This window comes from Phytophthora sojae, assembly GCF_000149755.1.
Source record: "Phytophthora sojae unplaced genomic scaffold PHYSOscaffold_33, whole genome shotgun sequence".
In the NCBI taxonomy this organism is placed as follows: Eukaryota; Oomycota; class Peronosporomycetes; order Peronosporales; family Peronosporaceae; genus Phytophthora; species Phytophthora sojae.
Genome location: NW_009258147.1, coordinates 27,286 through 46,552, shown reverse-complemented (window position 1 = coordinate 46,552; position 19,267 = coordinate 27,286). Strand labels below are relative to the sequence as shown.

The 19,267-nt window shown below is 52.9% G+C and overlaps 9 protein-coding genes across 9 annotated transcripts; 5 read left to right on the top strand and 4 right to left on the bottom strand.

Moving 5' to 3' along the window:
- Positions 1-124: 124 nt before the first annotated feature.
- Positions 125-1,258, top strand: PHYSODRAFT_343251 (hypothetical protein; the record flags this gene model as incomplete). Its single annotated transcript, XM_009541799.1, has 1 exon — positions 125-1,258. One exon carries the CDS (start codon positions 125-127, stop codon positions 1,256-1,258), a length of 1,134 nt encoding a protein of 377 aa, XP_009540094.1.
- A 108-nt stretch (positions 1,259-1,366) lies between these two features.
- On the bottom strand, positions 1,367-2,683 carry PHYSODRAFT_343250 (hypothetical protein; the record flags this gene model as incomplete). Its single annotated transcript, XM_009541798.1, has 3 exons — positions 1,367-1,699; positions 1,762-2,420; positions 2,509-2,683. 3 exons carry the CDS (start codon positions 2,681-2,683, stop codon positions 1,367-1,369), a joined length of 1,167 nt encoding a protein of 388 aa, XP_009540093.1.
- Positions 2,684-4,049: 1,366 nt separating this feature from the next.
- On the top strand, positions 4,050-4,502 carry PHYSODRAFT_343249 (hypothetical protein; the record flags this gene model as incomplete). The annotated part of the gene is made up of 1 exon (XM_009541797.1): positions 4,050-4,502. One exon carries the CDS (start codon positions 4,050-4,052, stop codon positions 4,500-4,502), a length of 453 nt encoding a protein of 150 aa, XP_009540092.1.
- Positions 4,503-5,345: 843 nt separating this feature from the next.
- On the bottom strand, positions 5,346-6,044 carry PHYSODRAFT_423056 (hypothetical protein; the record flags this gene model as incomplete). Its single annotated transcript, XM_009541796.1, has 1 exon — positions 5,346-6,044. A coding segment is annotated over one exon (699 nt), but the record flags the coding sequence as incomplete, so codon positions are not given.
- Positions 6,045-6,756: 712 nt separating this feature from the next.
- Positions 6,757-6,966, top strand: PHYSODRAFT_384136 (hypothetical protein; the record flags this gene model as incomplete). The annotated part of the gene is made up of 1 exon (XM_009541795.1): positions 6,757-6,966. A coding segment is annotated over one exon (210 nt), but the record flags the coding sequence as incomplete, so codon positions are not given.
- Positions 6,967-6,989: 23 nt separating this feature from the next.
- On the bottom strand, positions 6,990-7,433 carry PHYSODRAFT_343247 (hypothetical protein; the record flags this gene model as incomplete). Its single annotated transcript, XM_009541794.1, has 1 exon — positions 6,990-7,433. The coding sequence occupies one exon, from the start codon at positions 7,431-7,433 to the stop codon at positions 6,990-6,992; it is 444 nt and encodes a 147-aa protein (XP_009540089.1).
- A 1,778-nt stretch (positions 7,434-9,211) lies between these two features.
- Positions 9,212-10,119, top strand: PHYSODRAFT_348749 (hypothetical protein; the record flags this gene model as incomplete). The annotated part of the gene is made up of 1 exon (XM_009541793.1): positions 9,212-10,119. The coding sequence occupies exon 1, from the start codon at positions 9,349-9,351 to the stop codon at positions 10,117-10,119; it is 771 nt and encodes a 256-aa protein (XP_009540088.1). The 5' UTR covers positions 9,212-9,348.
- A 1,176-nt stretch (positions 10,120-11,295) lies between these two features.
- On the bottom strand, positions 11,296-12,848 carry PHYSODRAFT_536340 (hypothetical protein; the record flags this gene model as incomplete). Its single annotated transcript, XM_009541792.1, has 2 exons — positions 11,296-12,025; positions 12,088-12,848. The coding sequence occupies 2 exons, from the start codon at positions 12,846-12,848 to the stop codon at positions 11,296-11,298; spliced, it is 1,491 nt and encodes a 496-aa protein (XP_009540087.1).
- A 4,558-nt stretch (positions 12,849-17,406) lies between these two features.
- On the top strand, positions 17,407-17,950 carry PHYSODRAFT_292797 (hypothetical protein). Its single transcript, XM_009541791.1, has one exon. It carries the CDS (start codon positions 17,440-17,442, stop codon positions 17,929-17,931), a length of 492 nt encoding a protein of 163 aa, XP_009540086.1. The 5' UTR covers positions 17,407-17,439; the 3' UTR covers positions 17,932-17,950.
- The last annotated feature ends 1,317 nt before the right edge of the window (positions 17,951-19,267 follow it).

The following is a 19,267-nucleotide window of genomic DNA, read 5'->3' as shown; positions in this document are numbered from 1 at the left end:
TGCGGACGACGAGACTGACCATGATCACACCGCAAGCTCCACTCACCACCATGGCAATGCTGGTGGCTCCATCAGCAAAGAGCGGAAAAAGTTGGGAGTGCCTCGCTCAAAGTCTCGACGGTCTATGCTATCGCAGCCAGGTCCGGGAGGCAGTTCGTCCAGCTCCTCGAGTCACTCGCTGATAGGTAGTAAGCACCGCGGCGGGTCTAAGAACCGCCTCGCTCATCACGCCTCCACCTCAGGCAAGAAGATAGAGCTGCGACGAAAGTCGTCGACAAAAGGCCGCATTCTCGGCATTGCGACTACCGACTCGGAGAGCCATGGATCGGTGATGCAGTCGATGGAGTCAGGCTCGCACTCCCATCGCTCGAACAACTCCGACAGCTCCGATTATCAGGAGACGGCGGGCTCCATCACTCCTCGTACTGATGACTTCAGTACCGATCGGCGCAACAGCAGGTACTTCGAGCACAATGGACACGTGAGCACAGCGGCGACTCACGTGCATGAACCATCGAGCAACAGCAAGACACTTCGCATCTTCTTGCTGCTGGGCGGGGACCACGACGGTGCCATTTGCTGCACGCTTTCGTTGAAGCTTGCAACCCGCGAAATTGTGGAGAGCGAGGGGACTTACTACTCAGCCGCACCGAGCGAAATCACGCGACTGATGCCCATGCTGCCCACGCAAAACAGTCTCACCAACGCGCTGCTGCTGCTCAAGAAGTGCGTGTCGATCAAACAGGAACGCGGCTTTGAGCTCCGCCCCGCTAATCAACTGGCTGTCGTGGATGACATGCTGCTTAAGCTCAAAAAGCGAGAGCCACGCTTCAGCATCGCTCTGAAGCCCGGGCCCAGAGCATCACTTGCCGCCGCGTCAACGGTAAATCTGAGTCCAGCTAATCCAGCAAACACCACGAAGGCGGAGGAGGAGGAGGGAGGAATATTCACTTCGTCCTCTTTGGACTTGATTCCTGCTTTGAAGATTGAATCCCGCCCAATTTTGTCATCCCCGCCACGGCAGCAGAAACCTCTCTCTCTTCCCAAGCCTGCGTACAAGCATCAATTCGAACTTCCGAGCAACTACAGAGATATAGTCGCATCGTGGGAGGTCTCCAAAAGCGACGTATATGCATGGGTCCACGCTGTAAACGCCGCGTCGCCACTGAAGCCGGCTTCACCGCTCCGCACCAAAACAAAACCCCATCGAAGTGGCCACCTCAGTCCGCTTCGACTTCCGCATAGACACGACTATTAGAGGACCACAGTCGTCGCCCAGAAACCCAACGCAATGCACTCTTCATCGTAACTCTTCGTTCTGCGTCACACATAGAAAAACGGCATTCCTTCAAAACCCTCAGATCAGTTACTTATTAGCGTCCTCGGGATGGATAATACGCCGCCCGCTCGTCGCCTTAGACGATTTCTTCTTCACGAATTTTGACGCAAGCGGGACATTGCACTGCTCCAGCTTGCAGTTCATAGCGTGGTACGCAAAGAGCTCGGCCGTGATCCGTGCGAGTCGGTAGGAGCGCCATTTGTCGCTGTGCGATGCCCAACACACGCTGCGCAGGAAGCGCTTCATGTGGGGACAGAACACATGGAATTCCGCGTCCGCGCACTTGACGTCGTCGCAACTGCACGCGTGAACGAGCAACGCGTTTGCTGACTCTGGGTTTCCTTCCAGCGCCTGAGAGATCTGTGCACAAGATAACAATCGTTAGCCAGCACAAACTCGTGAAAACAATAGCAACCGCGTACCGGGAATGATGCCGGTCCATCTGCCCCTCCATCCGCTGCCGCTACGTCGCCACTAGTCGGCGCCTCTGGCTCCGTCTCGTTCGTCTGCACTGCGCCAGCATTTTCCACTGCTGCGCCTCCAGCCCGCAGCTGCTCCGCCATCACCCGCACGTCCACCGCAGCGCTAGCCGCTTCGGTATCCGGATACTTGACCCGGCACTTTGGACAGTACCACGTGCCCTCGGGCACCTTGGGCAGCGGCGGGCTCAGACAGAAGACGTGGTACTCGGCGTCGCAGTCGTCGCAGAGCACAATGTCGCGCTCGCGCTCCGAGCTCTTGCACACCTCGCACACCGTGTTCTTGTCCTCCTCTTCCGCCTCCTCTGCGTCTGCGTCTGCGTCCATCTCCACGTCGTTGTCTGCAGCTGCAGCGTTGTTCTCTATTGGCTCCTGCTGCTGCTGTTCCTGCTGCGGCTGCTGCGACGCGTCCGACTCAAAGTCGCTGAGCTCGTCCATGGGGTTCACCTCGCGCATGTCCACCTCGCTGGAGGACTCGCTCTGGTAGCTGCTCGGGTCGATGAACTGCGGGCTTTCATTGCTGCCCTCGGACGGCGGAGCACGTGCAGTAGCTCTACTGCCTGTCCTCGTTGACACCATGCTTGTATCGCTCGGTGCTGGACCTACTCATTCAGCGGCGGTTGGGCAAAATATAATAGGTGGTTAGCAAATTAATGTGATTTGGGCCAGAAATGTGATTTGGGTACGCACGTTCGGATTTGACTGGCGGCGCGTACCGGGAGCCGCCGCGGCCCACGCTGGAGGACGGCGGCGCCGCGCCCGGCAGCTTGGCGATCGTGCGCTGCACGAACGCGTCGATGCGCTGTAGGTCCGGATCGCGCGCCACGGCCGTCTCCCAGTTGTACAGCGTTGACGAGCTGGCCATTTTGAGCAAAAAGCAATACTAGTGGTTCTCACGGTTGGTAGATTTGCAGGTTTCAGGAAGATCTAACCAATCAGCGTAAACCTGCAGGTGTGTTCAGAAAGTGCATTGCAGGTTAGCCAGCATACTTTGTGACTTGCTGCAGGTTTGCAGGTAAATCCTATTGGCTGATGAAACCTGCGGACCTGAGAACCACTAGTCCAAAGTCAATAATATGGTCACTCAAATTGATCAGTACATTTAATATTATTGAAGATACCGTCGGCATGTTGCGCGTCGCTTACGAAGGAGAGCGAGGTGCCATTGTAGTTCTGCTCTTGTTCTCCCCGCCATCCCCCACGCACTGTGCGCTCCACCAGCCGGCAAGGGCATTTACCTAACTTTAGATGGCTCCAGCTTACCTTACACAAAAGGAGGATCTACGACAGGTGCAGTCCGTGCAAATTTCTCCGAGGGCAACTCACCCCTCAATCACTGAGCTACGGTATGATTGTGCGTCCGGGGACCCGAGCGAACGACCGACCGCTGTCGAAGCGTTATACAAACTGCAAGCTTAGCTTTAGACCAGGGCTTTATACCATTAACTGGGGGAAAATATGCGGGCTACGGCTTGCAGGTGTACGCCCGACTACTTCGTGCTAAGGAAATAGCTTTCATGACTATCCGGATACAGATAGACATCAATGTGTACACTACAGTACTATTTTCTCTTTTTTTACCTGCTTTGGCTACAAGCGTCGCTCATAGCTCTGTCACTGTATTCGCGAAAGCCGAGGAAGTTGGATACGCGATCGCCGATGACATTCGTTCACGGACGCGCTGATGACGATGGCGGCTGGTATCCATAAATCTGCATGTCGAGAACTGGATGGCACAGTATATTGGTGCACTTCACCAACTCTGTGCCCGAGTGCGGTAGATATTTGCTCAAAATAGCTACGAGGTGATCGTGGTGACCCTGGCATGCATTGTACTTAAGAGCAGACCAAGGCCACTTTGGCTACAATAGGTACTCTGCGACTTTAATGAGCCCGAGGTGTGCTCAACTCCACAGACGGCATAGATAGGTGTGTTAGAGGTGGGTAGTAATCACCATTTCCGTGCATCAGGTCGTCGTCTGTACGCGGCAGCAACTTGCCGAATAATTCCATACCAAGTGATGCAACAACTCCTCTCCATTCCCGAACCGACCTACAAGCACTCAAGGCGTGAAGAGCGTTCTCAATCGGGCCTGGGATCACCAGCATGCGTCAGGGATGCTTCTTTCTGATAGCCGTCGCCTTCGCTGCATGTATCCAGGCTTTTGCTATCGCCGAACAGGCCAACGCAATTGCAAGCCTCCGAAGCAGCAGTTAAACGGGTGACGGAGATGGCACCACCAATGCTGAGGCCGAAGAGAGAATGCAGACGCAAAGTGAACTCGTTTTCTACCAAAGAGTCCAGTGTTGTCAAGAAGTTGAAGGAGTATCCGACCTTGACCAAGACGCTGAGCGGCAATCCATCGCTTCTCAAGCCTTTCGAGAACAACCCTCAGCTTGTCAAGACGTTCGAGAGCTTGCAAAAGGACACGGCTCTAATGGCGAGGATGGAGAGTTTGAAAAAGAGTCCTTCCATGGACAAGCTCAAGACGGTGATCAGCAAGAATCCGAGCGCGCTGACGGAGGAAAGAGTGGAGAAGCTTGGTGCGGCCGTGCTGAAGAAACGTTCTAGCAGATTATCAAGCGAAGACGAACGGGGCTTTTTGTACGCGTGCGGCACGATGTTTTTATTCACACTTGGCGCAACGATTACACTCGCGCTAACCGCAGGATCAAGGTTGTAGTCAGGCTTCGAGACAAAGTCATAAACATCAGAGCGCCTGCGTGCCCTTGATCACCTCGCCCGTCGTGCCGTTCTCGCTGATTTAATCGCCCTCGCGCAGCAGCACCTCGGTGCCGCTCGACTTGTGGAAGCGCATCGTCTTGGTCTTGGCGTCGATGGACACCGCGCGCGCAGCCACAAAGGCACGCTTCGCCCCAGCCGCGGGCCACCACGGCTGCGTGGGACGTCATGCCGCCGCGAGACGTGAGGGCGCTCTCGGCCGCGTGCAAGCCGCCCACTTCCTTGGGCGACGTCTCCTCACGCATCAGTATACACGCGAACCACGCCTCCGCGAGGGTCGCCGCGAACACGATCTTGCCCACGGTTGCGCCCGGAGATGCCGGCAGGCCTCGGCACAGCACGTCCTTGCTCCACCACGGCCTCTTCCTCCGTTATCAGCTTCTAGCGCCAAGCGGCGGAGCCCGTGTGCTTGCAGTTGCGCGTCTGCGTCCTGCACCGTGAACTCCGTGCCCTCCACGTTCTTGAAATGCACCTCCAGCATGTAGACGGTCTCGTCGTGCTGTCTCTACACGGTCGACAACTTCTGCGCCAGCTCCGAGATATGTAGACAAAAGCCTGCACGTTCACGGCCGTGCCCTTGATCCTCCTTGCAACAATGGTATTATAATATCCAGCTCAAACACAAACTTGAAACGTTGATCTTCACATCGATATTGCTGGCGATGTTGCACGATGTCAATGCTGTCAAGCACGCAACTTAAAGACGCTGGCCGTTACGTTGCAGGATATCAATGTATCAAACTTTTCTGAGGCCGCCTAACGAGTATGCCTACAGAAACGGACGAGCCGCTTCGAGAGTTGCGTTCAAGTTGGTGTCAATGAACGGGACCGGTGATTTCTCCCCGAAGTCTGCCTCACCTAGCGCGATCCGCGCTTCTTCGCTCAACTGCTCCCACATGACGAGATCTTGGAGTTCGCCAGTACCCCTTGCCGTAGTCGGTCGCAGCGTGTGAAAGGAATCGCGTTGGAAATAAGGCTCGTACGAGAGCATGGGGGTCGTCATGTTGATATACTCGGCGAACTTCGGGTCGCAACCGTGACGAGAGCACTCTGGCGGTTCGTTCTTCAAAATGACATACCCTCCTTCCAAGTTCCAAGTCGAGATGGCGAGAATCTTGGGGGTCTCGACCGCAGGGTTGTCCAACCACACTACGGCGCTGACCCATTTGTGTCGTTGGCCCTTGGCTAAGATGCCGCCAAAGCCTTTATCCTTGGGGAAGTACCAGCCGTACACGATGGCCCAGAGATCCTTGTACCATATAGCTCGTCCATACACTTGCGAGCCGAGACCGGACCCCTTGCATTTCCCGTCGTCAGGTCCACTTCCTTTTAGCCCCGCGCTCGTTTCACCCGCAGCGTTGACAGCAGGGTACGGGTGGCATCCGCCGTCGATCTGGAGACTCGGTTTGAATTTTACAGCGGTTTTCTCGGACACGGTGACTGGCTCGGGCTGCGCAAACGGCTGTACCTTGTCGTGGTCGATAGTGACAGCCCCCGCAGCGCTGAAGGAGGCGATGGCGATTGCGGAGAGAAGAAGAGAGCGTAGGATCATGGTGTGGCTTGCAGTGCAGGAAGGCGGTGAATCTGAAAGTGAACATTGCTTCCCGAAAGGCTTGCGATCAAACCGAGAGTCGGTTGTCCCATCTTTCGCAGCATCATGCTGGGGCCAACGAGGGAGTACCCTCTACACCGTAGATCTAACAAAAACACCTGAAGTATGCTTCAGCACCGTAGTTCCTCGGATTTGCACCACAGAACAACTATCCATACCTCTTTGTATACCAGCTGGTTGCAAAAAACATGTGTCCGGGTTCACTCATTACATATTGTACTGTAGACCTTAAAACGAGTTTGTCAGCGCTCTATCAGACTCTTAGCACTACAGTAATCTGCTTGCTCAGCGAACAGGCAGAACCTTATACTTTTTGAGAAAACATGTTTCCCGAATTGTACCACACTTAGGGAGATGTATTGTTTTAGTGAACGGTGGAGTCCCAGATGAAAACTATCTCCTTAGAGCGTGTTCGCTAGGTAGCTGGAGATGGAGATGACCTCTCATCAAATCTATTTCTTGTCTTTTGATTGGTCAAAATAGTTTAGTTCACAACGTGACAACTGGAAAATTACTTCGTCTCTTTCTCCAGCTGGAGAAGGAGAAAGTAGCTGGAGATTGAGGCAGTTCAGCCGCACACACAATGAACGAAGAGGAAGCTGTACTGGTTGCTACATGCTCAGCTGTCGCACAGGTTGCAGTCCTCCTATCAGGAGAATCCGACGATGCGCCGCAAGGCCCTAAGGAACAGATTCGTACCGTGACCTCACTGCACTTTGAGCCCATGCTACAGTCAGCCGCGTATGCAAGTTGGTTTGAAGACAATCTTCGCTGCACCAAGCCAACTTTCCTACGTATTGCTGGTTTACTACGAGATCAAGGTGTTCTGTTTGCTGCTGCCAAAGTACGGCAGCATAGCTTTGAGAAGAAAGTTGCAGCCGTGTCAAAACGAGCCCTCAGCAGGGCAGCTGCTGCAGTCGTCCACGCAAAGGAGGGTTGCTTCGTAGCGATAGACGTTTCACCAGTATTGGCCTTCTTCTTCTGATTCCCAACGCGGCGATGTGAGTCTTGGTTGCGGGCTGACGCAGCTACAACTCCGAGCGCAAAACGCTGGCTGGGTGTCTCTGAATGCGGCAGCGCCAGCGAGGAAGTGCGGGCATCCAGCTCCGTTTGAGTAGTGGCCGGTGTCGCATACACAGTCTGGACAAGAGCAACATCAGAGGCAGGTATGTCCAAACTGGCAGCAGCCAGCACGAGGTCGCCACTGGCTGACGGGAACGGAGGCGCAGCTCTCGGAGCGTCATCGGCAGCTTGGTCCATCTTGCCACGCGTCCGGTGTCTCGGCACAGTGTTCCCGGCCGACGAAGAACAGCAAAGTAAGGAGAAGGAGAGCGAGTCGCACTGTGATTGGCTAATTTTACCTAGATACGCTCTGTTGTAGCGAACAAGCTGGAGATGGAGATGCACCAACTCCCTATCTCCAGCTGCGTAGCGAACACGCTCTTAGCACGAAGGAGTTGGGCGTACACCTAGCCCACACATATTTTCCCAGTTGTTAATGTTATGAAAGGCCCTGGCCTAAAGCTAAGCTTGCAGTTTGTATAACACTTCGGCGGCGGTCAGTCGTTCGCTCAGCATACCCTAGCTCAGTGATTGAGGGCGAGTTACCCTCCGAAAAGTTTACACGGATTGCAACTGTCGCTACGCCTTGAAACAGCGTGGCATCTGAAAGTAGCTAGATTTTTCTTTTTTCACTGAGGTGTAAGATAAGCTGTGCATATCCAACTCGGACAGAACGACTCCAAACGAGAACATGTCGGCCTTCACGTCGCATCTTCCGCCCAGCATGACTTCTGGAGCCATCCAAAGGGAGATGCCCTTCCCGAAGCTGAGCCATTCGGGTCCAGTCTGCTCTTGTACGTTATCAAGCCGGAAGCGAATCCACCCAAACACGAATTCGTGACGCGAAACCCGACGGTAAATTCGTATGTGGAGCAGCTCTCGTCAGAATTCAAGTCCTGGATAATGTACCCCGAGCTGCCAAAATAATTGCGTATATGAAGGTAAGGGTAGGATCGTAGGAACGTAAAGAAGAAGAAGAATGTGAGGTGGAGCCGCCAAAAGGCGAAGTAAAGTTTATTAGTTGAGAGAGCTCCTGCCAGAAAGCAAGAGATGGCTGGTGCGGAGCATATTACTATGGGAGACTGTATAACATACTACATACCACAATAACAGCTTTAAGAGGGACTGAGTAACTGGCTATCAGCTTTTAGGGAACACTGTGCCATCGGTTAAAGAGGTTACTTCAACTCTTTAGATCGAGTTTTGCCCAACTAATATTATGCAGTTTAGCAGGTCACCAGAAATAGTGACAGGTGATTCCTCAGTCTCCAAAAAGACCAGTGCCGTGGACGCCCGCGTTTGTTGACGGTCCTTTGTGCTCGTAGTTTTGCTACGACTGAAGGACCGTCACGCTGGGCACGCCATGGCCCGCGTCTTGGAGTTAGGCATGAGAAGGGCGCCGCCCTTGGGTTCGCGCCAGTGGGCTGGCGCCAGCAAGGTCACTCAAGAAGCGGACGAACATGTCGCGACCGAGGTATGAAGCATGAAGATGCCCAGCGGGCTGCGGCAGTGAGCACAGCGCTCTTGAAGGCCTTGAGAAGCAGTGAAGGCATGGCTGCGGGGGCCAGGGCGAGCAGGGCCGCGGGGGCCAGCGCAGTGGTGGCGCATCAACGTGTGGTGTGATGTCACTAAAGTAAATTTGTAAATAGTGACACCCGAGAAGCTGCTGTTACCGAATGATGCTGTTGCAGACTAGCCAGTCGCTAATAGCGACTGTCGATACATAGACCCAAGCACCCCACGAGCTGAGCAGGAGCGCTGCTCGCGTGAAAGAGCGCGAGCAGCAAAAAGCCTGCGATGGGATTTGGGCGCTCTTTCGTGATCCGATTCGACAGGGGAGCACAACGAGCGCGCTGGAAAACAACAAGATTTCACTGGCTAAAAAACAGCGCAAATATACGGAACCCTAAAAAAATCAGCAGCAAGCAGGAGGAAGCCCACCGCCGCGTGCCGCCCACAGACGTCGCCAAGAGACCCGAGTGCTACTCCGCCGTCCCGTGCAGGAGAAGGTGGAGCAGTAGCAGCAGCGCCAGCGCGAGCACAAGGAGTACGAGCAGCCGCCCGCAGTGCGAGGCCACCACCGAGAGCTACCTGCAGTAATACTCTGGCTAAGATGCAAAACGAGCACGATGCGCGCACGGAGGCAGCCCTTACCAGTCGTTTGGAGACATTGAACGTCCAGACCCAGGAAGAAATGCGCAGGATCCATGGCGAGGTCGAAGAAATGAAACGGGTTGAAACAGAGCGGCAGGGTGCAATTGATAACGTTTTGGAGACGTTGGTCACGCAAATCGCCGCTCTGGGAGTTCAGGATCGTCAGATCAAGAGCGAAACCGAGAGACCCATTGGCAACATCGCACGGGCAATTGTTGACGAGCGTGTAGCCGCTGTTGAGCAGCGTGTCAACAGCTCGGAAAGTCGGTCCGATGCAAAGCTGTGTGCCATTAATGACGCCGTGAACGCTGTGGAGGCACGGTTGGGAATTCAGATGCAGCATGCGGTTCAAACAGAGAGCGATGCATTAAAGCAAGCGATTGCTGAAGACACTGCTCGACGATGTAATGAGGAGCGTCAAGCTACTGAGGTAGCGATGTGCAATGAAATGTCCGGTGCGGCGGCGCTCCTTGAGGAACGTGTCCTCGCAGCTGTGCAAAAGAAAATCGACGAGGTGACAGCACAAGTTGCGCAACAGCACGACCGCCGTGGCAACTGGCATGCTGAGATCATGACGGAGCTGGAGGAGTTAAAGACAAGGCTGGGTAGGGTGGAGAAGCAGGCCGAAGCCGACAGCGAAAAGAAGTGTGCAGCATGTGAGCAGCAGCTAGACACGTACCGCCTATCACCTAAGCTTATAACAGCGCGTGCTGACGGTGTACCAGCTTGAGAAGATGGCGAAGCTCGACCTGAGCGTTCATGGTTGCGCAGCATGTTGAAGAGTATGTTTGCAGAAGCGAAAGCAGAAATGTTTCCTACAAAATCTTCGCAGCCAAGTCTAAAAGAAGCCCTACCCGAGGGCAGTGATCAATACGCAAAGGTAGCCCCCCATAAGCAAAGGCAGTCGACAGCCGTGGCAAAACGTAAACTCTCTGCGGGATGCGCTCTCACCGCAGTGATCGCGGAGGTGCAGCGTGACGTGCAGATGCGTGCTGAGGCAAGGGCGGCAATCATTGAACTCAAAGTATGTGTATATGAATTTGCTGTTATGATGTAACATGCTAACGATAATCTCTTACACCGATAGGTATCGTCGCGAATGAAAACCGTAAGGGAGCGAGGGAGAACACTCCGGGCTTCTACGACGAAACATCATTGAAGTCAAACAGTTCTGACAGACTTTTGCTAGACATCATCTCCGCCAGCACGTCGTCTCCGAATCCATCGGGCACACACTCAATCGGGTAGGACATGCTTAAGGGGACATGAGATGCTAGTTCCTCGCTGGGAATTTCCTCGCATTGAGTAAGATCAACAAAGGTCCGGTTGCGGTTTAGGAAGATGCCCATGTCGACATTGTGCTGAGTGATCCGCGTGCGTTGTGGGGTCACCATACTACCAGCGACGATAAAATCTCTCTCGATATGAGCGGGCGATGTAGGAACTGCGAACAATAATTTTGCTGCTCGTGGTAGTATCTGATATTTTTTTTTCTTGCTCCATCCGGCGCCAAAATCCCAAAACACTTTCTTCTTTGCCGTCCGCTTTGACTCCAATTGGAGTTTCATCAAAATTCCTCCGATTCAATTCATCATCAACTCGCGATCTTGGTAGGTCCTGAGTTTCAGTATGCCTACTTGTACACGAAAACTCTGCTTCTATCTCTTCCAGAAAGTCCGATCTCGGGAGCGATGCGAAATTAGAACTTGCATACTCAAAAGTAGTACGGTCCTCGGCTACTGCTGTCAAAATTTCCCGAAACTTTTCTTTAATTTTTTCGCTGACATACTCCAATCGAACCTCTGCGTCTCTCGCGCGGTGGCCATTGTCGATACAGCATAGCTTTACCACACGGTTTAAGGATTTATCAGGCCTTTTGTATGTCGGGTGAAACCGAGATTGCATCTCAAACACAAATGCAGCTGATTGAGTGAGTCTCACTCGTCTTGTAATATCTCGAACAAAGTCGTAAATCGAGCGCCTTTCGAAGGCGTTCTCGAGTAAATTGAGCCAGGTCCGTCAACTCATTTTTGGCAATAAACTTCAAGTTTTCTTTGGTCGACATGTAGTGTTTGAGAGGCTTGTCTAGATCAAGCGTGTTTAACCTTATCAAATAAAGTGCATGCTGCACATTTACTTGGTATGGTTCTTCAGCTTGACACATACGCTTAACACCCGCAATCGGCCGTAGCAATGAGAGTAGATGAACCAAATCTAGCTGATCGTCTTGTAGTGGAAAAGTAGGGGGAACTTGGTTTTCGCGAAGTGCTTTTCGTGCCCTTTCATCATACCAGGCAACTATCGCAGTCCATTTATCCAGAATCCTTCTAATTGCTGTCGTCAGACTCAAAAATCGGGCTGGATTGTAATCAAGAAGTTGGGTTGTTCCAGTTTCAATTTGTGTTCTACACAGCTCTTGAAATAAATTGCCAGTAGTTTCCACGGTGCGAACCTGGTAAATAGTCTTCTTAATCCGTGAAATCAACTTAGTCATGCCCGGATTCAGCGACTTACTTGCATCATTTCTCATTCCACATGCTTCCTTTGTCGCTGCATGGGCCATGTGCCCAACACACCATTCCCACCTGTATTTCAATTTGTTGACCAGCAAGTTTTTGGCATCAGGCCCAGCGTCGCTCGTGGCAGCAAAAACAAAATCTTTCCGAAGTCTGAAATCCTCCAGATTTTTTCCAGCCACGCCGAAAATGGACCTTGAATTCCAACGTCGCGGTCTCCATACGATGTGCTAAATTTTTGCGTTCCAAGCATCACCGATCGCATTTGCCAAAACTCATCCACGAGATAAAGCCGCAACCCTAAATATTTCCCATGAGTTGTACGACAAGTCCAAAAGTCTGTCATGATCACAAAATTCGCGCAATCGGAGCGATTACGTTCTAAGAAGTCAATTGTCTCCGCTTTGGTCGAGCTGTAGAGCTCGACAATTGCCTTCGCAATTCGCTCTGCATTTATCGTAGTCTGCATCTCTTCTCTCACCACCACCTGCCGGATTACTCGGGATTCTTCGTACTCGCCGCTACAGAAAGGCAAGTTATTGATCACGATGCGAAGGGTTTCCAGCAGCAAATGAAGGCGTTGAAGGTTTGTTCGATACAAATTCGACGAGAGCAGCCGTTCAACCGTTTCATCTCGCTTTCGTTTTCCTTCAACTGCAGCCGCAGTTTTCTTCGACGAGATTCGATGCACCTTTCGTAAATGCTCTGTTGCTCTAGATGTTCTTGCTCGTGACAACACCAACTTCACACCTGCCTGTCGACACGCCTCGTCGGCAAGACACACCCAGCCAGTTTTCACTTCATCATTGTCGATATACTCTACGCGTACACCCCACTCAAAAATGAATGACTTCTCCGTGACAGTAGGTGGTTTAAGCGTGTAGCCCGCAGAGGGTTGATAGGCTTGAACCGCCTCACGAACTGCAACAGGTGGTCGAACCATGCCAACAAGCTCTCTGTTACCACCCACCACCGTCCTTCGTGTTTTCTCCTACCCAACGCAATGGAAATGCTCGCGATTCTCTTAGCGACGTCTGCGGGCGGCACGCGACGGTGGCGGCACGTTCAAGCTGTGCTGAATTAATTTATTTTGCCCAATAAGGGGGATCCGTAACGAGCGCTGCTCGCGGGGCGATCGCTGGTGCTCGTTGCGTTCGTATTTAAATGGGGGAGCTGAAAAACCTCATAGTTCGTGCTCGCATGGCAGGCACGAGCGCTTACATTGGGGTTGTAGTGCTCTCTTGCCCCTCTGCTCGTGGGATGCTTGCATAGACCTCTTGCCTCAAGACGCCGATAGTAGCTCGAGTGTACGCGGCCGTGGATGTACGCGTCTCGGAGATGTCTGCTCTTAGCTTAGCGCCTCCTACATCGAGGAACGCATCCTACAGTAGTGCTCGATGATCATGAGCAACATGATAATCATGCTATGACGTAGTTACGTCGTCGTCGTAAGGTATGCAAATGTTCATGGGTAGTTAGTTCATCATGATTAGCTTAGCGGTTTGCGCTGGTGCGATGATTATTGCATTGGCTTGGCTAGTCAGGAAACCTGATTAAAGGAAAATTCTGTTCACCAGGCCAGTATAGATTACGTGCAGTCACCGCAGATTTGGCCTTGCGTGTTTAATTGAGGCTAGTCAGGAAACCTTGCAAGGAAGGAGAAAACCTGTTCACCGTTGGTAAGTGTGCTGCAGAATATCACGTTGCAATGAGTGGCTATTCAGGAAACCTAATGAGGATAAAACCTGTTCACCTTAAAATTGTTGGCAGTATTAGCGTTGCATTCTTTTGATTTAGCAGATAACGTTACTGTTTGCTTGCAGTAGTTTAGCTTTGCTTTTGGTGATGCAGTTGGAATTCATTGCAGTATCATGACTACTCAGGAAAACCTAAACTAGGAAAAACCTGTTCGCCGTCGTACTCATAAGATAACCATGAAGGTTCAGGAGGTTGTCGTCTCACCCGCATATTATGGTTGAAAAAGGGGCTATGGCTTCCCATATTCACAGATTAATCTATAGAGTGGGCTTGTCCACTCTAGTGACATTCGCCTTTCGACGTGTTAATGTCGCTATACTTCTCCACTAGGCTACCACACACTGTTCTTGCTTTCAAATGGGTTTACATCCATGTCGCATCAGACAGAAGCTTACATTGCAGATTGAAACGTTGCATGTAGTAGTTCAATAATACGCAGTCGTAGTTGTGGTAATAGAGAGTGCACTCGTTCATTGTCTTACAGATAGATGGTGTGCAGTGGCAAGTTGGTTTCAAACATCAACAATGTCTACCGGTAGTCTGGGATAGACAGAGGCTGTATAAGCTTGTCGTATTTATTCACGGAAATATACTTGGCAGAGGCTTAGTATGCGTGCCGTTTTAATGTTCATCAAGGACAGAAGTGTTTACACTTGCCATTAATCTCATGATGTCGTATGAGTGATCGAAAGAAGCGTAGTGTTCGTGCTTGTTATAGATTTTTGACAGCGGTCATTTTCGAGCGTCAAGATGTACGATGTTAATAGTAAAACTTATACACATTTAGTGCGTGTTGCTTTGGCCAAATGCAGTATATTCATGCATTTATTTGTCGGATGCGTACTTCTCGTGCATTCCTTACTACTTATATAACAGTAGAGATAAGTGAAAGTCGTGCTTGCAGAATTCATGCTCTTAAACTCATATCGTTAATCGACGATTCGCCTTGCCATAGTGATAAGCAGAAGTAACGTCGCCATTTCAGACAAAGGCGTAGTTCGGCCTTGTCAAATTACGCTATCCGACAGAGGCAGACTTCAGGCTTGTCATGTTGAAGAAACAAAGCGTAACTCTCATCAATGAGTTTGACTGATGCGGTATTCGTGCATGTCTTGGCATGGTTACCGGTAGATGCGAACTTGTCGTGCATGCCTGTAGATTAAAAGACATAAGCGTATTCGTGCTTGTCTAATGGGCGAGTAACGGGACTTTTTTCAAGACAACCCTCTTAGAATAAACCAGAGTCATCGTTCTTCATGCATATCGCATGGTGTTCAATTTGGGAATACCGATCGGTAAGCCATTTGAGTGGCATGTTTTGCCGATGCGTGGTTAGATGACATGAAGGCACGTCTAGTATAGCATTAGCGCGCCGATGGCTTTACGGCTGAGGCGTTTGCCAGAAGCAACTTCACATTCGCATGTGCGGCGATATTCAGGGCTTATTCCTTCCTGTTTTCGTGGGTATTGAGCAAGTTCGGCGAGTCAGCATTGCTGCTCTCATCAGCTATCTCGCTGGTATTGGGGATTAGCCTCCCAGCTTGGCAAGTGGCTAGCTCATGGCATTGCGTTTCACGCAGTTAAATAGCTCTGGGATTGACATCCAGGCATTACGGCCTCCCATTTCTCGGATGTGCATTTGCACGTGTCATCGAGTGGTCGTCTGGCACGGGGATTTCATCCGGCCTGCGCGTCGGCAGGACATCGACATCGGCCATGGAATATGCTTGCGCAGGTTAATCGTCCGGCTGGTTCGTGTGTCGCTTGTCGTGCCTTGCTTCATGTCGGCGCTTGTCGCGGGATGCGCTGAGTTGGGCAGCAATCTGGTTGGGCCGTCTCCTAGCTGATCGCGTCCACATGCAACACCAGAATCTTCATCACAGTCGGTGAGCGGAGCGGCTTGCACGAATTGGCATTGCCACCACACCGTGGTTGAGGTGCTTGTCATCGAGTGCCGTGCACTTGCGGGTCTTCCTCACAGGAACTGGTATGGCGCGGGATGTTGTCGCTTGAGGCTTAGCTTGAGCTCATAACCTATGAAGGTAAGGGTAGGATCGTAGGATCGTAAAGAAGAAGAAGAATGTGAGGTGGAGCCGCCAAAAGGCGAAGTAAAGTTTATTAGTCGAGAGAGCTCCTGCCAGAAAGCAAGAGATGGCTGGTGCGGAGCATAATACTATGGGAGACTGTATAACATACTACATACCACAATAACAGCTTTAAGAGGGACTGAGTAACTGGCTATCAGCTTTTAGGGAACACTGTGCCATCGGTTAAAGAGGTTACTTCAACAGCGTGTAGACTGTCTGTTTGAGCAAATTGTAGCAGTATACTTTCCTAGGAGGTCGGTGACACAGGTACTTCCCTGCAGTTGCCGTTTGGACGCGCGAATGCAGCGTAGGGTGTGCTCAATGCAGTCTCCACTGTTGTAGCCTGCGGTGACTTGATACATTGTTCGCCTTCACCAGAGCGCAAAGCATTTCGAGTACGTAGAAAGAAAAGTACCAAATGCGGCATCCCTTTTATTCGTTGAGCGGTTGCTTTTGCAGGATTGGGTCCCTACCAAAAATAGAGAAATCACCCGACATAGATGCAGCAGATATGACAGGTCTTAAACGGAGCATACCAAAAATAGAGAAATCACCCGACATAGATGCAGCAGAAATGACAGGTCTTAAACGGAGCGAGACGTAAAAATGGTCTCAATAAACAGCCCTAACACTAGACTTATGTCGTGTAGCCATCATAAAAAATAATGTTGAAATTTGTATGGATTATGTTGACCATCACTCTGCAGGCATATCGGCGACATAACTCATCTTGTGCGCCTCCAGCTTCAACCTCTCACTTTCGAAAAATCACGGCCAAGTGACAAGCGCCTGGAAGCGCTGCAGTCAGCATAAAAAAAACACCGGGTAAGTTGCCTGATACGACTAGCGGCTTGGTCGAAACTATGCTAACATGTTCTACTAATACTCGCAGCGATCATGGTTCGCCTCGTACACTCCGCCGTGCACTGGACCGCACGATGCATCCTGGACTCGTCGAGTGAAGACGAGAACGTGCCGCCGAATGTGCAGCGAGGCGGCACCCAAGCGCCAGCCGAGAGCGCGAAGTCTTCCTCCCCCGGGAGCACCAGCTTCACGGGGACCACGACGGTGCTGTGGATGTCGCCGCAGCACGGGCTCCGCGCCCCGAAGGAGGTGTCCAATCCCCCGACGAAGGCTTCGACGGCTGGCGCCACGGTGACCACGCCGCTCACGACTGATCCTGTGCCGACGACGGCTGGCGTCACGGCGGCAACGGCGCCCGAGACGGATCCCGCCACGCCTGCAACCCCGCCGCCCACGAGGAATCCGCATAACCCGACAACGTCGTCGCCGGTTCTGCTGGAAGGTCCGCCATCCCCACACCCACGATCGTCTCCGCCGCCAGACCGACGGCCACTCCGTGAGCGCCATAGCTCGCGCAGCGAGCGACGAGCGGCTGCTGGACCGTATGAACGTCACGAGCGGCGTCATGAAGCGACATCGCCGACGGTGGCGCCGAATGGTGTCATGCGCGCAGCCCGTGGGTCGGCGTCTCTGGTTCCAGCGCACCCAGCTCGCACTCGTGGTGTTCACTACCAAGGCCGCTTCGTTCCCGCCCGCTGGCCGTTCTACGTAGCCCACCTCCGCACGCAATTTAATCCCACGGGGGTCATCTTCCCTGCGGTCCCGCACTTCGGCTGGTGCGACTGCGAGGACCCGTGTCGAGTTGGACGCTGCCGCAACTCCCTCATGCAGCTATATTGCAACGTGAACTGTTGCCCCTACAGCGGCAACTGTGGGAATGGTTTGGTCGAGTCGACCAAGGTTGCCTTGGCGAGGAACGTGGTGACCAGACAATTGGCCGTGGTGGCGCAGCAGTTCATCGCTGCTGGCGTGGTTTTGGGCAAATACCTGGGAGAGATTGAGCATGTGAGCGCCTCTCACGCTGCTCGTCCGCGGAATGAAGGCTATCGGCTGGTCATGACGCAGAGGCCCGAGACACCAAGCCACCCCGTCCGAGTAGCCGTCAACGCGCAGCAGATGGGTGGACTAATGCGCTTCGTCAACCACTCGTGCGCGCCTGTGGTGCACTTCTTGGAAGTTGCGAATGGGCGGCAGACCACAGTGGTTGTGGCCACCGCGCACGCCATCGACGAGATAACCGTGGACTACCGACCAGATCTTTGGTTCGTGTGCCGCTGTGGCCACGCGAATTGCCGCCACGGCGACATCCAACACTAGCAAGACCCGTAGGCGGCGCTCTCAAGGTCGAGGTCTGGTTGAAGTCAAGAAGAAGTAGTGGGAGATTTGCAGCAATTGGTAAGGACATTGTATTCAAGTCTGGTTCGCTGTTGAATCTTACTGCGTTGAGGTGCATCTATCCCTTGTACCTTGCCTTTGCTGTTGACGTGCCAGCAGAGATCGACGTGAACTTGGCGCCAAAATGAACGCTGTGAGCTGCTATGTGGCTCGATGTTAATCTTTGTATCAACCACGAGCTCGCTTAGTTTGCGCGCCAACTAGGCCCGCGAGTAGCTGTACGCGCCAACTTCAAGTAGCAGTCCTGTGTTTGCCTTGCAGGAGCCTCCTTCGGCGACGGAGAGGAAACCAAGCTCCTGTGGCTCTCATTATTGGTTTTCCCAAGCCTCGCTCAAGTCCACGCCCCCACTCGACCCCGCTCACCTCCTCCTACCCCGTTTCCGGTACGCTGCTCTCCTCATGAAAGCTGCCGTCGCGTCACCTTGGCACCTACATGTTACTGTTTGACACTCACAACCTCGTGCATTTGCTTTGGTTATAGATGGCGAAGTTGAGTAGAAGCACTAACAACAAGCTGTCCGAAGTGCGTCGCCTCCTGGCGCTCGACAAACACTACCTCCCGCTTGGCAAGGACGAATGGGAGCGAATCACAAACTCCTACAACGCGAACCGATGCCGTGGTGTCGCCGAGCGCGACCACGAGCCTCCGTCGAAAGTTCAAGGTGCTCTACAGTGCGCGCAAACCTACGGGCGTGGCCGACATGCGGCCACATGTGCAGCTGGCGAACCAGCTTAAACAAGCTATCGACGACAAGGCCAGCGTCGTCGACATGGACGACGGTGCCGACGTCGACCAAGTAGATGAGGAGTATGATCAGGACTTCTCGTTCGACTTCGAGGGCGAGGAGGGGCTCGGGGACATCACGCGCGAAGACGCCGACGCTGACTCAGGCGGGAGCACCACCACTAACGACTCGATGCACTCCGGCGAGACGCCGACGTCGGTCGGTGACAGCGTGGGCAACGCGGACCTGTCGGAGCTGCTCGACGCAGCCGGCGTCTGCGAGGGGCTAGAGGCATTCGCGACGCCGCGCCCTCTTCCGCCGTCGGCGAAGTCGATGCAGCGCAAGTTGCGCTCTAGCTCGGCAAAGAATGTTGGGCAAGGGCCCACTGCTGCTGCTGCAGCAGCGGCTGCCGCTGGCGCATCTACGACAGCAGCCAGCGCTGCTAAGGCTAAGTCTGGTTCGCAGCAAGGCGCTAAAGGGCGCGCGCCAAGCAAGAAGGAGTCCAAGCCGAAAGGCTACGCGACTTCCTCGAA

What these genes read in the sequence shown, in the direction of transcription:
- PHYSODRAFT_292797 (XM_009541791.1), top strand. Translation starts at nt 17,440, where the DNA reads ATGCAGCTATATTGCAACGTGAACTGTTGCCCCTACAGCGGCAACTGT.